Source organism: Strongylocentrotus purpuratus, unplaced genomic scaffold, assembly GCF_000002235.5.
Source record: "Strongylocentrotus purpuratus isolate Spur 01 unplaced genomic scaffold, Spur_5.0 spur5_scaffold_19, whole genome shotgun sequence".
Lineage (NCBI taxonomy): Eukaryota > Metazoa > Echinodermata > Echinoidea > Camarodonta > Strongylocentrotidae > Strongylocentrotus > Strongylocentrotus purpuratus.
Window position 1 is genome coordinate 10,976,465 of NW_022145604.1, and position 23,909 is coordinate 11,000,373.

Genomic DNA, 23,909 nt, shown 5'->3' on the forward strand with positions numbered 1-23,909 from the left:
CCTATAACCGAGATAACGAAGACATGTATTTGTACGGCACATGGAACTGACAGCTCTTTTGAATAAGGACTTACATTTAAATATTAATGTAAAAATATAGTTTAAATTAAAAATGCATAATATACACTTACTTTGCTCATGTGTTATATTCTGTATCGTGGTAACTATGACAGTAACCCCGGTGTCTGCCGCCCTTTTTGCCCGTCTGCTGACACCGACGGACTCACAATTCACTGCCTAGATGTTGAGGGTATAAAGAAGAATTGCACTATGATCCCCATCGTATTTGCTGAATTTATAGTGTCATGATACACTTAAATTGACAAGCTGTTAGACTTGTATTTCGTTTTGGGAAAATTGTAGAGAGACATTCCAAAAGCAACCGTTTGCTTAAAGGGTTGTTCTTGATATTCACTATGGATATATACATATATATATATGATAGGTCAATAAAAATGAAACGATTGATCAAAAAAAGTCTGATGTATAATTTTAATTTTTGATAATGGACTGGGTATTTTCAAAGTGATGGGAATATCTCAAATGGAATTCCTTCTTAACTCCCCCTAAAAGGGTTTATGGAACATTCGATACAGAGGTAAAGAGAGAGAGAGAGGAACAGAAAAAAAATGGAAACGATAAAATTAAGCTGTTGTTGTTAAAGGTAAAGATCGGTTGTGGAAACGCCCCCTTTTAAAAAATGCAATGGAAGCTCTTATTACCAATCATATGAAAGAATATGTTTTGACTATTACGTGATGATACAAATTTTGCCGGGAAACCGCCTACTAATTGATATATTTGGTAAATTATTATATCTATCCGGACTGGATAGATATAGGGTAGTCCCATGTACATCTTTCTGTGTACAGTGCTTGTAACTTTACCAAGACTGGGCCAAATTTCTTAGCATGTTGATGATTCCAGAACCTTGCAGTGCACACCAATACTTATATGCTAGATGATCAACCTTTTCTAATCGATTCCACAGCGTTTCTTTCACAATGCAATCGCATGACCAGAACTGGTCTCAACCTTTAATAACGCTGAGCGACCTATTTCGATCCATGCCCCCTTTTATTAATTGCCAAAGTGTAAATCATTTAGCACAACAGAATAAATATGGTCGGTAGGGTAAACTCCGATGAAATCCCATGAGCTTTCTATATTATGAATTATACAATACACAGCTACCATTGTGCAAATTGCCATGATAGTTGGGAAAATTCTTTAGAAGAACGACTCAGGTGTGTATACATGAGAAATAACAGTAAACATTGCGAAAAGAACGCGTTCCTTACTTCCACACTTTCAATCTGACAGGTACCCCGAATTAAACACGCAAACAGCTCCTCATGTCCGAGAAGTAGATTTCTAAACCCATCTTCAATGGCTTTCTGTTCTGCCGAAGATTGGCAAAGAGCTGCGGGGTAGTCCACGCTAGAGAAACCGTTCGCTTCCGTAGCTTCCTGCAACTCTGTGTTATTTTATTGAAAAGGATGTAAAATCAACCCAGCAACGGCATTCCTATAAGCTGTCAGCAAATCATTATACAAAAAACCGTTGGAGAAGTAACATCTGTCGTCAAATATGAAAATATAATGAATTTGGCGACTAGGTTCTACACTCACTAACAGCTTTGAAAGTTTGAGAAACCCTCGACTTTTGCTTGTTAAAATCTTTTCAGCTGACTTGTCGGTAAATTTTGTTAAACACCAAGCTCCTCTTCAAAATAAACGAGATATATTCTCCTTTCTTTCATCCGAAAAAAGTAATTGATGTTTTTCAAACTCATTAATTGTATTTCGAAAGCAACTAATTAATTAACTATCTACCTAAACAACGACGAAAATCTCAAGAGAGTGTTTTCTTTTAGGCGAATTCACAACAGCGGTTTATACCATGCCATACGGTGTAAACAATTATGGTATAAAACTCCCGCTGAACTTAAAGTATACCAGTCATGTGAAGAAAGAACAAATTATATATAGCTAGAATGTATAAAATCAACCAAAAACAACAACTTTATCTGGAATTGTACAGGTTAACAAATAACGGGTGTGAGGAAAATATAGGATACCATAAAGACCCCGCGTATAGGGCTCGCACGTAACCCAAATTTGACTTGGGTTCCATGAGCACCCTTAGCTATTCTATGCGAAGACGTTTTCACTGAGAAGGTGTTTGAATTGTTATATCTTTTTTTTGTGCAGAATTAATATTTTAAACTTATATTTTCAATACAGTAAAGCCGAATGGAACTCCTTACATTAAGAGCAAAACATGTTGTGGTGATCGTTACACTTTTGAATATGCGTACAGAAGCGTATATTGCTCTTTCGTTGGCCATGGGGACACGCGTATGCTACGCTTGTGGGGGTTTAAAGTTAACTGTCCAAATGGCCACTTTCGCGAATTCCGGCTAAAGTTTATTTAACCTACCAACACAACTGGGCAGTCTTGCATATGGATTCTCAGGCGTCTGGTGGTTCCATCGGTAGTTCGTGCCCTCTCCGCAGGAGAACTCGTCGCGCTCGAACTTGGAATTCTCGGACTCGTATCCGGTTCGGCATTTCACTGTGCAAGTGATGAGCGTCGGGGTTTCACCGCAAACCACATATCCATTCAAAGGGCGCCTCAGATTAATACAACCTGGTAAAAAAGGGGGAAAAAGTGGAATATAATAGATACTTCTGTTACATGTAAAATGTGTATTTTTTCTGTATCCTGTAAAACATATTGATTACTTTTGAAATATCAGAGGTTGGAAATTTGGAATGCCACACTATTGTGTAAATCCCCTATTCAAAAAAATTCAAAAATATAAATGTCCCATTTGCAGGTCAAACAAATGAAAAGGATAAATTCTAACCGCATTTGAAAGACAATACTAATTCAGAATTTCCCTCAAAACGAAAGGGATTGAAAATGTCTTTCAGTGGGAAAATTATTATTATTATTATTATGTTTCATTCAAAATAAAGCTTACCTTTTAAACATCTGGTATAGGTATTAAATTCGGAAGCAAATCAAATTAAAAATCGATCACATACCTGGGCATTCCTGCGTGTTACACGGCTCCTCCTGCTCACCCTCTCCCTCGCATGGTTGGCCGCCATTTTGTAGTTCTGGGTTGTCACAGTTCCGAGTCCTAGAATGGACTCCACCTCCACACGTGACAGGACACTCTGTCCATGAACTCCATCCATTCCAACCTCCATCGACTATGACGATATTAAGAAATTAAAGGAAAGCAATTGATACAGTCGCTCTCGTGATTCACAGCACCTTTATGCAGATGTTTCACCGCAGTTGCCAATGATGATTCCCTCGGTCACCTGACCGCAAAAAGGATAGTTATATAAATAGCATTGCATGGTTGAAATGTTCTTTTTGCAGAAAGACGACGCTCTGTACTATTTCGAACTTTTTCTAATCACAGAAGACAAACCCGTCACAGAAAAAGTGTTCAAGAACATGGTGCTTTTGAAATTAAATGTTGCAAAATTCGTTTGCGGTGAAGAAAAGCAAGATTATATAGGCGATGACAATGGTAAGGAATTCTCTATGTCCAGATATATTTATTATTTCATATTTTTTTCATAATTGTCATGAAATGATATACATTGTTACCATTCGGAAGTCAACATTAATTTCTCCTAACTCATATTTGGTAATTGTCTTTCAAACTTTGATGTTTTAATTTCATTTTGAGACATAGCAATAAACAATTCAAATATTAACGTTATATTTTTATGTTGCCAAAATTGGATGTCTGACCAGTATGTTTTTTAGCCTACGGTCATCAACAAGAAAGTCTAGGTTTAAATGTCAGACCTAATACACTTACATTTTAGCTGGCGCACGCAAAGGAAATGTGCCACGATATGGTAATTTAAGTTTTACTATATTTAATTTTGTTTTCTTTTCGGCTCTTACTTATTTCAAGTTCGCAATGATCTCCGGAGAGTCCTACTTCACAGGTACAAACTAATTGTCCTTCAATGGTTGAGCAGGTCCCGCCATGTTGACAGTAGTTCTCCTTGCAGATATCTACGAACCCCTCACAGGTCGGTCCAGTAAAGCCATCCCGGCACGCACAGGTGAATTCATTTGGCAGATTGATGCACGTGCCCTCGAATTTACATGGGTTGCTGACACATTCATCAAAAGCTGCAAAATTAGGATACATCATGTTAATAACTAATGTGTATTTTAAAATCAATGTTTATGTTCCAGAGCGTGTGATTAATATCAAGACAGGCAATTTTAGGAGTATATTTACTATATTTGTAATAGGAGGTTCGCCGTGATGAGAATATTCGTGATAATTAAGTTGCGTTACAAAAGGAGGAGAAGAACAAAATGGTCGACGATGCGCCCATACAAAGTTGGAGGAGGTGGAAAAAGAAGAAGAATGAGGACTAGCAACAAAGCAAAATGTTTATTTGTGTACCTTTCATGTAATCTTTTTCGTTTGACCGTTACATCTATAATGAAAAGGTTCATTGATATTTTAGTACAAAACGAGTAAAGTTTAATAGTTTCAATAAAACAAAGTACCTTACTTAAAATGTAACCCTATAAACTGCCTGTCGGGCGTATAATCTGTTGTAATAAAAAGTTACTCGTCATAATGGTCTTCGCATTCTGGCGAAGACCTAATCACGATGATCATGATACTTTTGGATCCAAAATCTAAATAGGAAATGTTTTTTTGTTATTATTGTTAGTGTTCTTATTTAATTTTCTCTTTTCGTTCTTACTACCATTACTTTTGATATTTTACTTACAGTCACAAACCGACGGGGATGTCAATAATAGTTCATTGGACTCAGTGACTTCAACTACAAGTTCAGTCCAGGATAAGAGTTCACCAAAATATCCACTTATGCAATTTGTGGACAGTTCAGATTTGATGTCGTCACTAACTTCTGTACTCCAAAGATTGTAGCTACTTAAGAACACCACTTCTGAAGATAAAAACACAGGATAAAGAAAAAAGAAGAAGTAAAGAAGAAAAAGAGGATGAAGAATGAGAAGAAAAAGAGGACCAAAAAGAGTGAGGATATGGAAAAGTTCAGTCGTAATTACAAGAGGTCCGAAAGCATAAGGAGGCCACAATACACACAATTAATCTCCTCTCGTACCATACAATAATTTGAAAGTAAGTATATTAAACGCATCATTATAAGAATAAAACAACCTGGCGCTATAAAATATAAACCCCCAAAACATTCAAGAAATCCCAACAGTTTACGTAAATGAATGATATGTAGTTTTGCTTATATAATACTATCCGGGTAAAATCAAGACAGTTTGGAAGAGTCGTATCATGTGAGAGTTGTGGTAAGTCCCCCAACCCCGACGACTTAAACAAAATCTATGAGCTCGTAAGGTCCTCTTACCCTCAGTTTCCATGTGCAATACCCCGATTGATAATATATCTTCAGGCGTTATGGAAGCCAGATGACTTCCACTTTCTAGAAGACTAGCATTAACTCGCAACTCCCAATTTCCAGTGTCCTCCAAGTCCCATGTAAAGAATATGTGATGCCACACATTGTCGCAGAGGTTTGAATGTGTATCAATGAGTAGGCTGTATGGAGCAACAAGTCAAACATTATAAAGGAGAACATTTTGTGGAGTGTGTCATAAGCGAGGTAAAAAAAAGAATTAAAGTTCAGTACGTACAACATACATATTTTTGAAATGATAGGTAGGTAATAGGTTCATCCACTGGTATTTTACAGAAAAATGAAGCAAGCAAATATGCTTGAATACATCACTTAACATTCATAAAAAGATGACTGTCGATTATGTTGATTTTCAGGACTCACTTCAGGTGTTTTTTAAATCCCAAGGAATACAGACTCTGTATAACTCTCAAGAGTAACGTTGCATCAGAATAATGCTTCACACCATGAACCACATTATCCGGGAAAGGTATAAGTTTGGCTCAATGACATAGTTAATCAAGACGAATTTATTTTGTCACAGAAATATTTCACTCGTTCAAGAACAACTCGGCTACCTCCAGCATTTCCCCCAAACATGCAACTAACAGCCGATAAGTACATCCTCGGAAAAATACTCCGGACTACTACCTGCTGAAAATTTTCCCTACGTCAGAACGTCCCTAAGTAGCAGGTGGAGGGTTAATCGTGCCAGATTTTGGGGTGTATGGTTTGCGATTTAGGTCAAGGTAAGGTGTCGAGTAGACATGGTAGGTATTGAATACTTTTTTTAACCAACAATTCTTAGCACGGGATAAAGATACCTGTCCATTACTACCCTTAATGAGCAAGGGTTTTCAATCGCCATCAACAGAATAGCTGAAGCTCTCTTAAGATGAAGAAGGCTGAAAGATGCTGGCGAGGAGCTTGTCCGTAACCATAGCGACAATGTAAGCAGTTGTGGTTGTACACTGGAAAATATGTCATCACGCACAAGAAGAGGGCGACTTTGAACGAAGATGAAATCATAATTTGACGGAAGAACTGAAAAAAGGGAATCAGGGAAGGAAGACTATTGGCGTTAATTATACCGGTAAATGCAGCAATATCACTGGTAACAACAACAATTGTTAACAAATGATCCATGTTTTAACATGTTTAACATTCTCCTTTTCATTTACAATACAAGTTTCTGTCTTTCCGTTGATGACCCAAATCAAATATCTTAAGGCATGTTAACATGGTCGAGGTGTGGACTACTTTCCTACATGTCCTGCGTTGCCATTCCATAAAACACTATGAAATACCACAAAATCTGATATGTCATATACAAATACTTTTTGGACATGCGCAATAAATAAATTTCGAAGAAACAGTGAAAACAATGGTGATCAATATTTACCATTCTCACAAAGTTCCCCAGTAAATCCTGGTGCACACGTACACGTGAAGCTGTTCAGTCCATCCAGGCAATACGCCCCATTGTGACAGGGATCCCCGGCACAATCATCTATGTTGGTTTCACACATGTCTCCGCTGTAAGACAAATTGTAAATTTGCGAAAAATAATTTAATAATTAGAATCTTAAATGATTAACATATACTTTTCCCAACAGCATTTAACAATTTCTCAATTGTATATAACACAACAAAGTTGTTATTTCTTTTGTCAATTATATGTCTTTTGTCGAAATCATTTTGTGGTTCAATTTCCAATTAATTGATCCTTTTTTTCGGGATTGATAATTGTAAATTTTCGATCAATAATTCGCATTTTAAATCATTAATACATAATTTTCTTAACCGCATTTAACAAAAAAGTTGTGATTTCATTTTCAAAATGCTTTTGTGGTTCGATTCCCAGCGCAGGTCGAATTGAATCGTTTCCCCGGAGAGACAATATAATAATAATAACATTTGTGCTTATATAGCGCTTAATACATCGGCAATATCCTGTGATATAACTAGTTTAAAGAATTACGTGTGTAACTATAAATTGACATGATGAAATACATAATTATTACAGGTATTTCATGATATTCATGATGTCACATTTACAAGAATGGAGAGTAAGAACGTTTCAGGTTCCTCTTAAGAATTACCCATAGCCAAGCAGGCATTCACATGTAAAGAATCCTTCATGATCTGTACACGTTCCTCCGTGTTCGCATGGTGAAGACTCGCATTCATTGATGTTGACCTGACACAAAGTTCCATCGAACCCTGGAATGTTTGTAGAGAGAATGAAACACGTATCATGGTTCTCTATTTCAGTTAAGCGAACAAATAAAACTTAGCTATGTCTGTTGGCCAACATTTCTAAAAAAGAATAGCGGCGTGCTAAAAACGAGGAGACGGAATTGTGGTGATGGATGTATTTAGTTGCCAGAATTCTGACAAAACTTGTCTTGCCCATGTTAAATTATTTCTGAAAAATCAATATTAAGGGTAGAAATGAGATAACTGGCGTATGGAGGGGGAGGAGGCGCACGGTGCATATACTTTGGTAGATATTTGATTTGATTTGATTTGATTTGATTTATTTATTTCTGTTTGATTTTCTTTTTCTTTTGCATTTTTACAAATATATAACAAACAAATATTGCAAATTTACACATGACAAAAGAATATATGTAGAATAAGGTAAGGCTGGGTGTAACTAATCGAGAACATCAAACAGGAGGGTTGACAAAATAAGCAAAGCTTGATAGTATGACTACCCTCAAAGGATACATAATAATACAAATATGGTAGAACAAAATATTGGTAAAAAGGGGGAAAAGACAGAAAAAAGAAGAGAAAAGAAAGAGGGGATGCACATCAATATTCACAGACTTATGTGGTAGTTGGATTTCAAATTGATATATAAAGATTTTAAATAAGAAAAGAAATGCAAATTTGAATACTGAGTGGCCAACTTGGGATACAATAGAATGAGAAGACTCTCAAGGTTCGGACAGATATAGACTATATAGATATAGACTACTTATATCATTTTTGTAGTAAATTAATAACATGGTTGCTCAATTAAGGTAGGATAATTTTGGAAACGCCACTGAAGACATAACTTCGAATTGAGCAGGGGCCCAGAGCCCCAGACGTCCAGTCACAAGTTGTAAACGAATTCAAATATGCGGCTTACAAGAAAGAAAGATAATATATAAACGGTGTAGTATCCATACTCTTTAAAACCTTCCAAGATTGTAGAAGGATTTAATACGGATTGATGTCGTTGGTATATTGGTATATTGGTATACCAACAAAATAAATGCAGCCCGGAGGATGAAACTGTTTGTTGTTTAATTGGTTTCAAACAGATGTGATAAATTTGAAATAATTACTAAAGGTGAAATTGGATTTGACAAGGAGCAAAAGTGAATTACAACCCTGTTCGTAATGACATAGTTATAGTCATTCCGGCTCTTGCAGAACAAAAAAAAAAAAAAAATTGAAACTCTATGTATTATATGTGTGGTTGTAAAGCAATCTTCATGGGCCTTTATTACATAAAATGTGGTAAAACATGAGTATTCAAAGGCTTAATAAGCATGATAAGGTTAATAAAAAAAATGTACCTTCTGGACAATCACAAATGAAACCATCGATAAGATCAATGCATACACCATTATTCTCGCACTGGTTTGGTGTACAGTCATCAGAGTTCTCATCACAGATGACACCCTCGTACCCTGGTGGACAGCGACAAACATATCCATTCACCTAAGAAGCAAGGGATGAACAGAGAAACGCAAAATATGAAGAGAAGACGAAACGATTGTAGCAGTTGGGTGCATAACTAAGATAGATGTCACCAGATAATATAACGGATAGAATATTATCAATATCAATTTTTGTGCGGCTTGCGCTAGACCATAGAGTGAACAACTACATTATTCATACCCTTACCAAGTTTTGTAATAATTTATGAATGTGAAAAATTAATTTGTCCCACTTGATATTAAAGCTTACATCTAAATGTATTCAACAAAGGCCCTTATTCAACCATTCCACCTTTCATTCATGAGTTACGAAAAACACAAAAACATAAAATGAACAAGGGGTATGAACAATTTTATTGTTAATTGTATGTCTTTTGGCGTTTTTTCATCCGTTTCTTACAATATCAATGCATGTGGCTCCATTTAGGCATTGAATCCCGATGCACTCATTGATGCTCTCTTCGCAAAGGGTTCCTGTGAATCCCGCCAAACAATGGCACGTATACTCTGCACTGTCACTTCTCCCCAAACACGTGGCACCATTCATACAAGGATTCGCCGGATAGCACTGCGGAGCCTCTACCACCTGACATGTAGTCCCTATAAATCCTGGAGCACAGATGCATTTGAAAGCATTCACGTCATCCAGGCAGGTCGCTCCATTCTTACAGGGCTGCTGCATGCACTCATCGATATCGGTCTAATAAAAAGTGACGAAGAGTATGAAAATGGCTCATAAATGTTTAGACCTGTATTACAAAATGAATATGGTTTACAAATTAAAACACCCTAATGATTCTTATAAGGGTTTAGTATATTTTGTTTTCCAACTAGATGATTACTGCTGCTGATCGAAGATATTGGAGAGAGATTGCCGATAACTGAGCTCAATGGCACAGGAGTACAAGTCTCAATCTAAGTAAAGTAGCTGTTCATTCACACTTCGATTGAGGAACGAGTATACAGTACCCCATAACATTTTAGCATAGGGCTAAACCATTTAAACATATAATTTACCTCGCAAAATACCCCTTCGTATCCAAGCAAGCATTCGCAAGAGAAGTCACCGGGAAGATCGACACAAATTGCGTTATTCTGGCAGAGTGAGGATGCACACTCATTAATATCAACCTCACAGTGGGTGCCACTAAAACCAGCCTTGCAGACACATGAATAACCATTACGTTCATCCACACACTCCTCATAATTGAAGCAGGGAAAGCTACTGCATTCATTGATGTCTGTTTCGCAGCTGTCACCGGTAAAACCTTCAGGACAATAACACCTAAAATAGTTTGAAAAAGACAAAACCAGTAGGAAGTAACGGTTACAATATAAATCCCGATTATGATGTAACGTTTCTAGGCGCTTCCAAGTCATATTAAATATATAACGCCAGCTTTTCAGTTCGATACAACGCCCATTATTCATACACAATGCATTAAAAGCATTAGGCCCCAACATCATATGAAGTTTCGAAACGCCACCCGGGTGGAGAGAGACAAATTTGTACACAATGGCTAAACAATGCCTTCTATCATGACATGCAAAGCTTATCTATTTAATGTAAAAATTGTAAACCTATTAATTTACAAAAAATGAAGTCCATCGTACCATGAACATCAAGGACTTGGCGGACAGCGTCACAAAACTGGTTCCAGCATTGGAATAAACATTTCATGACATGTCAACAAATATAATTTCATGATATAAACTTGTCTCCTACAAGTATTTGCTTTCTTTGGTGTGCTGATAACTTTTAAAGACTACTTGCTAATTTGGTTTTGCAGAGCTGTATTGATGTCTCTCTCTCTCGGATTGATGTGTACCGTTTAATTTGACAAATTAGAACTAATTTTAAACGAAGATTTTAATTTGTAAATTTATTTTCATACAATAACTGAACTGTATGTACAAATTAATGCAAAGATAAAAAATACATTACCTGTGTGAGCCAGGTGCTAGATGTGAACAGGTTCCACCGTTTTCACATGGTGAATCAAGGCAAGGATAGATGGTCTGTTCACATTGGTAGCCAGTGTATCCCGTCAGGCACATGCAGCGATAGAACGACACCTCATCAATACATGTTCCATTGTTAAAACAAGGCCTGAAATTGTCATTGAAATTACAAATTAGCACAGATGTGTCGACAGCCATGTCTCTCATCGCATCACCAACTGCATGAAGCTTGCATGTTGATGCTTGGGTGCAGGAACGGGAAACTGCTCTATGTACGCCTTTACCGAAAGATGGCGCAATTGAAAATAAATTACAACAGAGGTAGCAATGTCGGTAAAATACTATACCTTTAAACAATGCGTTTAAAAACTAGGAATTATAACAATGATTATATCTTCATAAATCAAATGGATATTCACTATTACGTTAAAAAAAAAAGGAAATCAGAAATAAGCCAAAGATAGGGTTCTTTGTTAGCATTTTTAATGAGGACGTATTACAGAAAAGATGAGTAATTGGCATGTTTTTTTGTGGATAAAATATGCCAATAAAATGAAAGGAGGCAAGACTTTTTGAAAAAAGTACTAACACTGAGTGGCATTCGTTTATGTTGACTTCACAGTAGTCACCGGTAAACCCTTGAGGACATTGGCAATGAAGAACATTGAGATTCTCTTGACAAGTACCTCCGTTGTAACATGGTTCAGAAGAGCATCGCTCAACCCCTACTTCACATTCAACTCCTAAGAAAAACGAGAAAAAAACAAAAGAAGTTCCAATATAATGCTAAGTATATTACTTCTTGCGGATGTAGTATCGAAAATGATATCACTAGCGATATTTTTGTTACTTCCAATACATTTGTAAATATAGGCCTTTACATAAGGGTATAAGGAATATCAGAAGTGTATCATGTTTCTAACAAGAGCTGTTTTGTTTATGATATTTATAACTTTCTTACTATTCTTACGTTTTTCCTGTGCAGGTTTGCTTCTGCGACATTGTTTTTACATTCACGTGTCATCTTTCATTTAGTTTTAACTTCCTCTCTCATTTCCACAGTGCAAAAAATAAATTTAAAAAATTAATATAAAAGGCAAAAGATCTACAGGAACAGGACCCTTTTAATAAGTAAATGTTACTTAAGCTAACATGGAGTTAGCTTTAAATCTATATAATAACAATAATAATAACCTTTGTAGCCTGCAGGGCAAATACAAACATAGCTATCTCCCACATTACTGCAAGTGCCTCCATTGTCACAGGGGTTTTCCACACAGAAGTTCGTTTTCACTTCACAGTTAGGTCCTTCCCAGCCATCCGGACAGTGGCATTCATAAGAGGCGACCTTGTCGATGCATGTTCCATTAACACCGCAAGGCTCTGATATGCATTCGTTGACATCATCTTCGCAAAAAGACCCTGGTATGGTAATTGAAATGATATGCAAGTAATTTTCAAGTTTCGATATAATTGACATTCCAACCTTGGTTTGCCCTCTGTGTCTGTCTTGTATTTGTTTCTGTAGTTTTCACACAGGCAACCTGGTGTAACGTAATAAGGGACTGAACTGTTTAATGTGCACCTCGAGTACAGCACAGCTTTTATTACCCCCCAACATAAACCAACCAACTAACCAGCCAAAAAAGATTGAAGACCTGTCGAGCAGGCACGTAGCCAAAGTTTGGTTTTTTTTTTTTTTTTTTTTTTTTGGGGGGGGGGGGGGGGAGGGGCACATACATGTAATTGATCGAGGTAAAAAAAAAAGGGGTCTAAAAAAGTTCAACCGATCTTGGAATTTTTTGGGGGGGCACGTGCCCCCCCCCGTGCCCCCCCCCCCCCCCCGTGCCCCCCCCTCCTGTGGCTACGTGCCTGCTGTCGAGAGAAATGTGAGACGGTTTTAATAAAGTACATCCCCATTTAATGGCACCTTTGAAGATCAATGGTTACCAGACACGAATATTATTTATTTTACCCTTAATACTTGTAAAAGAAAGAGACGAGGATTTCCATTAATTTCAAGATTACCATTGGTGTCATTCAGTTTGGCTTACCTGTGTAACCCGGTGTGCATAGACATAGAGAGTGTCCATTCGGATCGGTACTGCACGATGCATCGTTGGAACATGGACTAGACAAACACCCGTCTATGACAACTGCACAATTCTGACCTACAAATCCTGCACGACATTCGCAGCTGAACTCATTTCCCGCTAAGTTTGTGCAGTTGCCACCATGCTGGCAGGGGTCATCATCGCAAATAGTTTTGTTTTTCTCGCAGAATGTGCCGGCATAACTAGAGGTACAAAGACAGGCCCAAGAAGTACCAAAGTCGATGCATGTGGCATTGTTTTCGCATGCAACATCTGCACATAGATCGATGTCAATCTCGCACCTATCCCCTTCGTATCCGCTCGGACAATCGCAAGTGTAGCGAGCCACTTCATCAGTACACGACCCTCCATTGAGACAGGGGTCACTGTTGCATTCATTAATGTCGCGAGAGCAGTTTAGGTTGGAATAACCTGTCGGGCAAATGCACTTGTAACCGAACACGTCATCAGGAACACTTTCACAAGTCGCTCCATTCTGGCAGGCATTCGGAGAACAGGCGTTGATATCATACTCGCAGTTCTGCCCGTGAAACTCATCAGGACATCGGCATTCATAGAAACCAGCATAGTTCACACAGGTACCGTTGTTCTGACAGGGTGTCAACTGACATTCATCGATGTCTAGGTCGCATCCAGCCCCTGTAGAAAGCAATAACAACAAAAAAAGGCAATTCGTAACAGCAAAAAAAAACTTACGTAATTTTTCACTTGATCAAAAAAGATACCGAGAGAGTGTCATTTAGTAAAAATTAATGGGTCCAAAAATTCTCAATCTGTGACCAATAATGTGTCCTAACGTCTGTGATTAATTTTATACCTGACTTGATTAATATTGTGCCTAATAATGAACTAGATTCTACTACACACCGACAAATTTAATAAATCTGACTCGGGAATTACCATTATTGAAAGTTTCGATCACATAAATGGCCCCATATATATGCATCCCACCCGGTTTTTCTTTATAATTTAGGTCGGCGTCTTTGATACACTTGAAAGATGATTGAGTGTCTTATTTTCTCGCTCGCTTCAGTGTCTCACAATATCCTTAAACATTATAATTTCAGGCAGCGAAGTGCCTAATTGCTTCCATTTATATTGTTTCTTGGCTTCACCTGAATCGAGAATTTTTGATTACCTTCGTATCCCGACGCACACTGACATGCATAGGAGTCAATATTATCCTTGCAAGTTGCTCCATTAAGGCAAGGGCTAGATCCACATTCATTAATGTTTTCTTCGCAGTTTTCTCCAGTAAAACCTGGAACACAAAGACAGGAGTATCTCTCCAGTCTATCCAGACAGGTAGCGTTGTTCTGGCACGGTTGACTGTTGCATTCATCAATATCTAGAAGAAACCATATATTATACTTTGTAATTTACATGTTGGCTTGTTTTTAGATTGAAACGATGAGTCGAAAAGTCCGATTTGTAATGCATTAAGTCAATCATGGTTTACAGAAGGAACCATACAAATATCATTTAATTGAAAATTCGACCTTTGTAGCGAATTTATTTGGGTAAACAAAAGAAGGAAAAAAGGAAAAGATCTGGGAAAATAGAATGATTTGGGGAAACATGGTTTTGAAAGAGAAATAGGATTGGTTGGAAGTTAAGATCAGCTTATAAATCTGAATCATATCGGGGAATATGTCATTCCCATGTTTCTTAATTGGGAACATATATATCTCTAAGTTATCGTAGGAAAGAAACTTCTCAGTACCCTTTCTCTAAATGCTCGACATATTTCATGTAGAGGGATTGTATGTTGTTTTATTTCTTCAAAATGAAACGGACTATTAAACTAACGAAAAAACAAACAAAAATGGTACTGTGTCAAGTTACGGAATGAATTTTAAGCTGTCGTGCAATTCTGGGTGGGAGGCTTTGTGCCCCTCTAAACTAGGAAAATGGCCTGGCCCCCTTGACAGTTGAGACCCTGATAGGTATATGTATTTGTAAGGCGTGTTTAACTGTCAAACATTTGTAAAGGACCCGAGGCGAAGAATAATTAGTAATACAAATAAGCCGAAAGTTATCATTTAAAGATTTTTCTATAATACCACCTGAGCTCTGTTTCATCAATAACAAATGCAAATTTTGTATTATAAATAATCGAATGCCAGGATTTAGGTAGCTTATAACAGTTATTGTAACTTGTAATTGAAAAACAAGTTTTCAGAACAGCTGTTTTCAACTCTGATCTACGTCAGTGATATCACACTAACCAAAACCTTTTCATGCAATATTTGTTTTTGCAACAATTGTAATGACCTTCTTTGCAGTCATACACACCTCGACACTGTTCACTCAGCGTGGCGCCCTCTGTAAGAGTGGTTGTATTTCCGGGACAGTCTACACAGAATGTCGTTTGTTGGGACGGTTGGTAGCTTCCCATTGGACATCTTACACAGGGTGCAACACCTGACTCGGAATAATGTCCTGGCTCACAGGCGGCTATGGAAATTTGATATAGGAAGAGTTAGATGTTAGTGTGAGTTCTCGCAACGACAATTATAATTCTCACACAATCAACCGAGACACACACCCAGAAGTTTAAAAGTAAACATTGTTGTTGTTGAAATAATACTTGAATGAAATATTTCTTAACGATGCACTTAAAACAAACGCTTGCATTAAATTTGAATAGAAGTAAAAGGCCTAGTCAATATCATGATATATTAAACAAAGTTATAAAATAAACATGTTTATCTCAAACTCCACTCCACTTCACTTTGTCTGCTATAAGTCAGATTTACACGAAAGTGCTATTACCTTTACACTGGCCAGACGAGTTTGAACCTCTCTGGAGTGTTGTTGTTTCATTTGGGCATATGGTACAGTTGATACTCAATGGCTTGCTTTCATAGAATCCGAAGTCACAGCGGTAACAAGGTACAACGCCCGTACTGGAAAATGTACCGGGCAAACATTTATCTGTACGAATGAGAGAAATTTTTCCAAGTTATATTAAGACACCTATAAAACGACAAGGCGTTCCAATTCTGAATAACAGGTATTTGGTATTAACGTTAACGTTAAGATATCCCAGAAAAAAATAAGTGAAAATCATAGACTGTAGGTTTACCCTAACCCCATTGTGGCAATTAACCCTAAAACTATTTAGAATAACCTCACAGTGACAGTCTAATATTGTACAAGGTTGGACCAGAATCAGATTAATGAAATGCCAATTATCGTACCTGCAGTGATTATCTTCTTAAAGGGATAGTTGAGTTTTAGTATAGAGGGCGTTACACATTTTTTTTTTGGTGAGACAATGAGAAAATTGAGTGTCAAATTTGAAAGAGCATATCATTTAAATAAAAACAAAACAAATCATCTTTGTTTGATCAAAATCGGTTCAAAGACGGCTGAAATATCCATAAAATATACAATTTCTAATATTTGTAGGGCCCCACAAATATTCGATAATTTTGAACGAGCAGTTGAAAGACTAAAACATGCTTACACTTTTCAAAAAGATGTTTTTAAATAGTGGTTGATGACTTTAACAAAACCTAAAATGCACAATTTTATTATTACAAATGTTTGAAACCAAAAACTCTTTATAGAGAATGCCCTCTTGTGGTTTAACGGCTCTTTTTAATTGTTAACAGGTTTATTATTAAGTCGTTTGTAATTTTTGTACACCTTTCGGGCATGGTACAGTTAAAACTATTAGTTTGTAATGTAATGGTGCAGGTTTTGGTTACTTAAATTCAGTTCGATCAAAACTGTACTCTCTTCACCCAAACTCAACTATCCCTTTAAGATTAACAAAGCTACAATTGACCATTGCCTCAATAACTTGGAATATAATGTTCAGTTCCGCTCCTTTTAGTGCTTCATCCTGGTAACAATATTTTTAAATTTGCCTCTTGAAACTTTTCATTTTTCCATTTAGATACCATTTCATTTCTTTTCATTTATAATAATTCAATAGCCAACCTTTGCACTCAGTGGTGTTTGTGGCGCCCTCGTCGGCCGTCCATTGATCTTCAGGACATGCCTTGCAGGACATCGTAGCTTGCTCATCCTGGAAAGTCCCTCGCGGGCATGAAAGACATTCCTTTGTGGAGTTGCTAAAGTAGGTCCCAGTGGTGCATGCAGCTGTGTGGAGAAATTTCATGTGATCGGAAAACCAATGGCATTGATTCAGGTGAGAATACAGTATTGCTACTACTAATCATATGAAAAAAAAATAACTGCAATTTCCATACAATTCAGGGAGGTTTGAAGGCTGTGGACCAGCAAAATATAAATGACGTTGGCAAGACTACAGACGTCCAGCAGTGGCCAAGGTTGTTAATATGTTATATTGAGGCTTGTTCATATAAGGTGAGGTAAACCGCCGCAAAAAAAAACATGCCTCGGTTTTGCTGCGCGCAGCTGAGGACTTGAGCTTATTCATTAAAGATAAAGGTGAGTTCTGGTAATGCGATTGCATTGTGAAAGAAAAGGTGTGGAATGGATCAGAAACAGTTGATCATGTAGCATGTAAGTACTGGTGTGCACTGCAAGGTTCTGGAGTCATCAAAATGATAAGAAACTTGGCCCAGTCTTGGTAAAGTAACAAGCACTGTCTTTTTATGCTCATTACTCAGCCAGTACACATTTTCTTTCAAAATTGTTGGCACATGTCATTTATTTGTAATCTTGAACATTAAGTGTAAGTTTGGTTTGATTCTGTGATTCTAATTTTCTTTTCTTTTTTACCCGAACTCAAGTCTATCTTTAAGCTCTGTGTTAGAGAAATGTGAAACGTATAACACTTTACGTCAAGACGCAGGTGTTTTGTCGCATTATGTACGTGTAGACGAGCCTTAACTAGGCCTACGAGGATTATTTTCATACACCGTTTACAGCCTTTGCACAACGTTGTCTGCCTATATATATACACAAACTGCAATAACAGGAACCAACAATTCATAATGCATTAATAATAGGAGTTCACAACCTAGATTTATAAGAGTCAAAATATTTGCAGTCGTTTTTTCATGGTCATCTGATTAGTAATCCTTTGCGATATCCCTTTTCTCTAGTTCTTCACTCGTGGGCAATCTAAATTGTATTATAATTTCACACGGGTAAAAATGAGTTACTGATAGACTCATTGCATTTAATCAGGTGAAAATCATACATGTTCTTAGAAATAAAATGATCAATTTACATTTGGCTGTATACTCACAACAATGCAGATCACTGTTGTCAGAGATGTAACCACTGGGGCACTCAACCTGTATATACCCATATGCCAACGAATCATTTTGTACTTCAAGATCGACCCCCGGTACTGATGGTGGCGGGAAGGTGCCGTTATCGATATCCGCTTGCATGGCATCAACCATCAGGATCATGGAATCTTCGGCGTTGAGTGCGGCGTCGAAGTTGCTGAGGGAAGGATCCTGGTCCACATTAGCGGCGAATTCCCAGGAGATGGCATATTCAAACTGCTGCTGAATATTGGCGCTAGGTGTTTCTTTAACACTTCCTCGTGAGATCGTTTCTTCAACGTGCTTTCGTTGATCCCGCTTGCGTCTCCGCGAACGGATTCCGATGCGGGATGTGGACATGATGGTTGGACCGCATGTAATTTCTACGTTTTGAACAGAACACTCCTGCTCATCTTTGCAAATATCGTTGTACTGGGAGTTTCTAATGATGATTATAAAGTTTTCGGCAATCTCCTTGTTTGTTGTCTCGCCTCCACAGGTTCCTGCGTAGTACAGCAGCTCACTTGGTAAATTGCTTCGGCCTGCACGTCTGGCCACTGCAAAAGATACAAATTGGTATCCAAATGAAAATGAATGTTCCTATCTGACTTTGGGGGTGTTTCACAAAGACTAAGATCGACTAAGTTGGATTTGAACTATGGCAGGCCATACCTGACACTAGTTGCTCTCACCATCGGTCGCTCAACACGGAAGTCCCAAATCTACAAAATTTACATTTTTGAAAGTTCATAGTTGAAGAAAAAAGGTTACTTACATTGTACACCTACGTTATATTTAAGACTTTGACTTATACTGCGGTTTGTGACATATGCACTTAAAAAGTCTTGAACCAGATGTAAAATTAGAGGGAAAAATCTTAGATATTATGATCTTTAGATAATATTTTGTCATTCAATAATGAACAATCAAAAAATAGAAATTCTGTAGATTTGTGACAAAGATTTGTAGGTCCCTTGAGAAACCAATGCCAGTAATGGTTAGGGGAACTATTGGCATAAACAACCTGCCATGTTTGTCCATCTTGTCCTTAGGCCATCTTAGTCTTTGTGAAACACTCCCCGAGAATCATCCAATTTTTTTTTTTTTTTTTAACTTTTTATTTTTTAAATATTTCTTATTGGTTAAAGATAACGCTTAGTGTAATTCAGGATAATTAATTTGATTAACATTCAATATTTTTTATGTTATATCGAGCTGATCTGCCATAATCAGTAATCAATATTCCTCAGTAAGCATTGAATGCTATACGGAGATAACATAGGTTAGGGTTCTTCCAGTTGGGCAACATATTCACTGTTCTCCTTTTGGAATTCTCAAATGTTCCTTGGTCTTAAATTCATCAACAAAGAACCTTGCCTGTAAAGTTCAAGTTAGGAGACAATACCATCTTTGACTAAATCCGCCGTAACCCACATATGCATACGCACACACATGCGCGACTAATGTTAACGCATACACTTTCACGAAATCAAACTAAAGGTTTCTTGAAAATTCAAATTTTTCCAGAGCGAAAATTTTAGGGCTTATAATTTTCTCTTACGCGTATAAATAGTCAGAAAGTACAACCTTTACCAGCACTGTGTATTAGCTTTAACAGTTTTTTTCGATATCAAATCACTCAAGAACTAAGGGACTGAACGTATGGTTGATTATACATTCAGTCCGCTAGTTCTTCAGTGATTACCATTACACATCATTCATTGATGATTGCACATTGTATTCGAAGTAACTGATATCCCATATATGGCTGTCAAAAGAGATTTAAGAGAAACAGTGAAGTCTGATTAAAATGTTTATAACTTTAAGTTGCAGGGTTAATTTCCTTTATTACCTGAGCAATCTGGTACATTGGCATGAGGAGACCACATCCCCGAAGCTCCGCATACATAAACTTCGGGTGGGTCATCAATACTATTTTGACGGGGTATATCGTAGTTCTGGTTGCAAAACATATCACAAAATCGGCCGTACTCCCACGTGTCGCAGACTAACGCTCCTTGTTCGGGTGGGTCCAGCCTTCTACAAGGTACAGCTGATTAAATAAGATATTAATAATAATAATAATAATAATAATAGCCTAATAGTCCACTCCAAATTAGACAAACAGGTAATGTTGAGGGAATACGCATCATTTTGTTCCAGGTTTATTTCGTCAAAAATATATGATTATGTTGAATCAATGACAATGTTCTTTTTAATTGATATACTCGCTGGTCGGATCAAACATCTGAAAGATATAGTCCGGTCAATGGAGGACCATTACAAGGGCTCCAGGACAATTACTCCCTGGACGATCACTCCCGTCAAATTACCAGTGGGACAATTACCCCCCCGGAAAACTACCCCCGGAAAATTTACCCCAGACCTGTTCATAATAAATTGGTTTCAATAAAGCAGGGGAAATACCCAGATAAACAAGCTAGTGAAAGTTTGAGAAAAATCCAATTATAAATGAGCGAGTTAAGAATTTTTTAATTGAAACTCAAATTTGCAACGCTGTGACGTATAATGCGAGTTCCCCTCCCATTTGCCCTTAACTAAAAACTTCAAAAATCTGTATTCATTTCCGGGGGGGGGGGGGGAGGGGGGGGGGGGAACTTTACGGGGGTGATTGTCCAGGGAGAAATTCTCCTGATAAAAGGTATGGTCTCAAAATCATTGTTGGCTGGGTCGTGTTGCCTCGTACTAGACCTGAATCTGAATTTTGTGTGTAAACTACCTGGAGATCTTACAACTACGAGACATTTCAGTAATTAAAGGTAAAATGTCAATTCCAGTTAAATTTTAACATACGAACAGAAAAAACACAGCGGTTTGATATAAAAAGAAAAGAAATTCTTTAAATTAGATGTGATTATTACCTATTTAGAACACCTTGCAGAAAGGGTTCCTTATATATGCAGATCAATTGCACGTAGTCTTCCCATCATGCGTAAGTTCTAAATTTAAAATTCCATCTAACCAAATTTTCACTCACGTTTGACATCTACGCTAAACTGGCATATGGCAACCTTTCCGTTATCGGTATTGATAGCCGTATAGACAACAACTACGGTTCCCCAAGATAGCTCAGACGGGTTGTCATAGTTACTGGTGATTTCTAGAGGGTCACCAGTCACTTCATAGAACTCGGGCTCTTCCCAATTTACTTCAGTCAGGCGTTGACTCGAAGTGACGTTCATGTTAACAGGACAAAATTCAACGATAGGTTCCAAGGCATCTACATTAATATAAGCAAATTAGGAGATTTTTAGAACAAATAATGTTAAGTTCCAGCAGGGGTATTTTGAAGGGTCTTGAAGGTATTCCTAAAGACTAAGTGCAAAAGTCTGATTGATCCATTTTGAATGAAAGCAATTTAACATGATTTCATACTTTAGAATAGCCCTATTTCATTCAGCTCCTTTAGCGTTCATATTCCTCTCATATCTAAACGTTTGAGTCACTAAACAGTGCTTGTTTTATTACTAAAAAAGTTCTATGGAAAATGACGTGAAAAACACGTCTCTCTTCTTTTTTTACATCCATCTTAATTCTGCTAAAAGTAGTACCACATATTTTGCCTAGTTTGATTAGTATAATAAGACAAAGACTATGTTCTTTTGGATAAAGCAAAATAAAATCACAATTTCATTTATACTATCGCGTATTATTTGTTAAAATAGTCAATTTAGTGTTATTTTTAGCTCGTTATTTGTGTAAAATCAATGGGTCGGGCGGCAGAGCTTTATTACCATGTCACAATTTGGCATACCGCCTTCTTCTATTTTTTTAGTTTGAAAAATTCATTTGTCGATGTAATTTTATCTTTCCAACTATATGAGGCTCGTTTAGATTGATCAATGTTATCTCCCGCGTATCCAAGATGTAAGACAATTACATCTTTGCCGAGCGCAAGTTTTTTAGTGAGATGATTCAGTTTGAGAACTGTGTTGCCTATAGTCTCGTCGCGGTCCACAATACACAGTGGTGGAACGATACCAGCTGCACAGAGATATGGGATATATAATATCTTGTGTGCACAGAGCATGACTGATGCATTTTCTTCAATAGGGTCAATTTAGCTTCAAACGTTTTAAAAAACACGGTACATGCGAAAGAAAATTATCATTAAGGGCGAAACAAAATAATAGCTGAAATACATCGATGGGGTTAAAGAATTAGCACGCCCATAATTACATCACTGAGCGCAATATCCAACCATAGCGGTAAAAAGAAGAATACCTTCGACGTAGATTTGAAAAGCACAGAATACACTATTGCCATTGTCGTCATAGAACTCGTAAATACACAACGTGTCGATTGTAAAGTTGAATGGAGAAGAAAGATTCTTAGGAGTTGTCACGATCTCCAGATTGCCGTCATAGTTGTCAGTTGCCACAGGGACATCGAAGACGACTTCCACTCCAAAAATCTCTGTGCGCATTGCTGAAATTGGTCCAGGACAGGAAAGGAGGGTGGGAGAAATTCGATCTATCCACGCAACAAAAATATGAAGCAAAACATATATTTTGAATACTAGACATGCATGATATATGGTACACGATATTCGGATGAATGATATTTTTACATGTTTTTAACTGATCGAAAGTGAAATGTTATAGGGAACATGTGAAAGCGCGACACATTTTTACGATTTCGTGTTCTGTGCAGATAAATGTCCTGTAAGAGGTATTTAGAGATTTAAAAAAAAACGTCTGACTGACTTCCGTATAGTCTCATCCTCAAGTCTTCTCGTTCTCAGAGATTTTGATTAGGCGGGTTTTGATAACCCGGTTGGAATCGAACACAATATGGCGCATACTGCTTCAAAAAAAAAAAGTTATGTTGTGACGAAGTGATCCATGCAAGTATGCCAAACTATGTCTAGATAGGTGGCTCTTTTTGTTCTTACCGACGCACGCAATCTTTGTGTTTTCATTCACTGTCCGATCCCAGGTGCCATTACTGAGGCAGCTGACAGGTGCAACAGCGCCCTCTAAGGTTAACCCATCGTTGCAGAAGAAGGAACAGGTTGTGCCATAGTACAGCTTTCCCGTACCGGTGCACATCGTGGGGTAGACGTAAACGTTTTCAGGAATGGTTAGAGCTGGACATTGCGTTTCTAAAAAGAAAACAATAAGGAAATGTTATAATGTGTGACGGAATGAGAAACGAAAATACATTCTCACACAACTATATCAAACTTACGATGCAACTGATAATAAATGACATCTTCCTTGCAGTTTTGGACTGAAACATACGATAACAGAGTAATAAACAAACCAGAGAAAGAAGTGGAGGATATGTCACTACCAGAATTCCACCCTTTTTACACTGCATGGTAATAACATTTGAATCCATGATAGACAAACAGTGCAGAGCCGAGGAGGTCCGGCAGAGCAATAGAGCCCAACATTCACAAAAACAAATCATATGAAA

At 37.4% G+C, this 23,909-nt stretch overlaps 1 protein-coding gene and 1 long non-coding RNA gene across 2 annotated transcripts; both read right to left on the reverse strand.

Annotated features, from left to right (window-relative positions):
• Positions 1-137: 137 nt before the first annotated feature.
• LOC115925912 lies at positions 138-2,599 on the reverse strand. Its single transcript, XR_004064851.1, has 3 exons — positions 2,443-2,599; positions 1,302-1,477; positions 138-237 (listed from the first exon to the last, which is right to left on the reverse strand). It is a non-coding gene; the product is annotated as an uncharacterized LOC115925912 (long non-coding RNA).
• Positions 2,600-5,295: 2,696 nt separating this feature from the next.
• On the reverse strand, positions 5,296-11,279 carry LOC115926235 (fibropellin-1-like). The gene is made up of 8 exons (XM_030990927.1): positions 11,121-11,279; positions 10,193-10,460; positions 9,576-9,875; positions 9,032-9,176; positions 7,559-7,679; positions 6,859-6,992; positions 6,281-6,500; positions 5,296-5,599 (listed from the first exon to the last, which is right to left on the reverse strand). Exons 1-8 carry the CDS (start codon positions 11,231-11,233, stop codon positions 5,296-5,298), a joined length of 1,605 nt encoding a protein of 534 aa, XP_030846787.1. The 5' UTR covers positions 11,234-11,279.
• Between the last annotated feature and the right edge of the window lie 12,630 nt (positions 11,280-23,909).

Excerpts from the sequence above, each read along its gene's own strand:
- LOC115926235 (XM_030990927.1), bottom strand. The coding sequence starts at position 11,233 with ATGTGCCTGACGGGATACACTGGCTACCAATGTGAACAGACCATCTAT. Across the intron at positions 7,680-9,031 it reads CATTTGTGATTGTCCAGAAG|GGTTCGATGGAACTTTGTGT; the intron begins GTACATTTTTTT and ends CAAACATTCCAG. Across the intron at positions 5,600-6,280 it reads TTAAGGGTAGTAATGGACAG|CCTACTCATTGATACACATT; the intron begins GTATCTTTATCC and ends TGCTCCATACAG.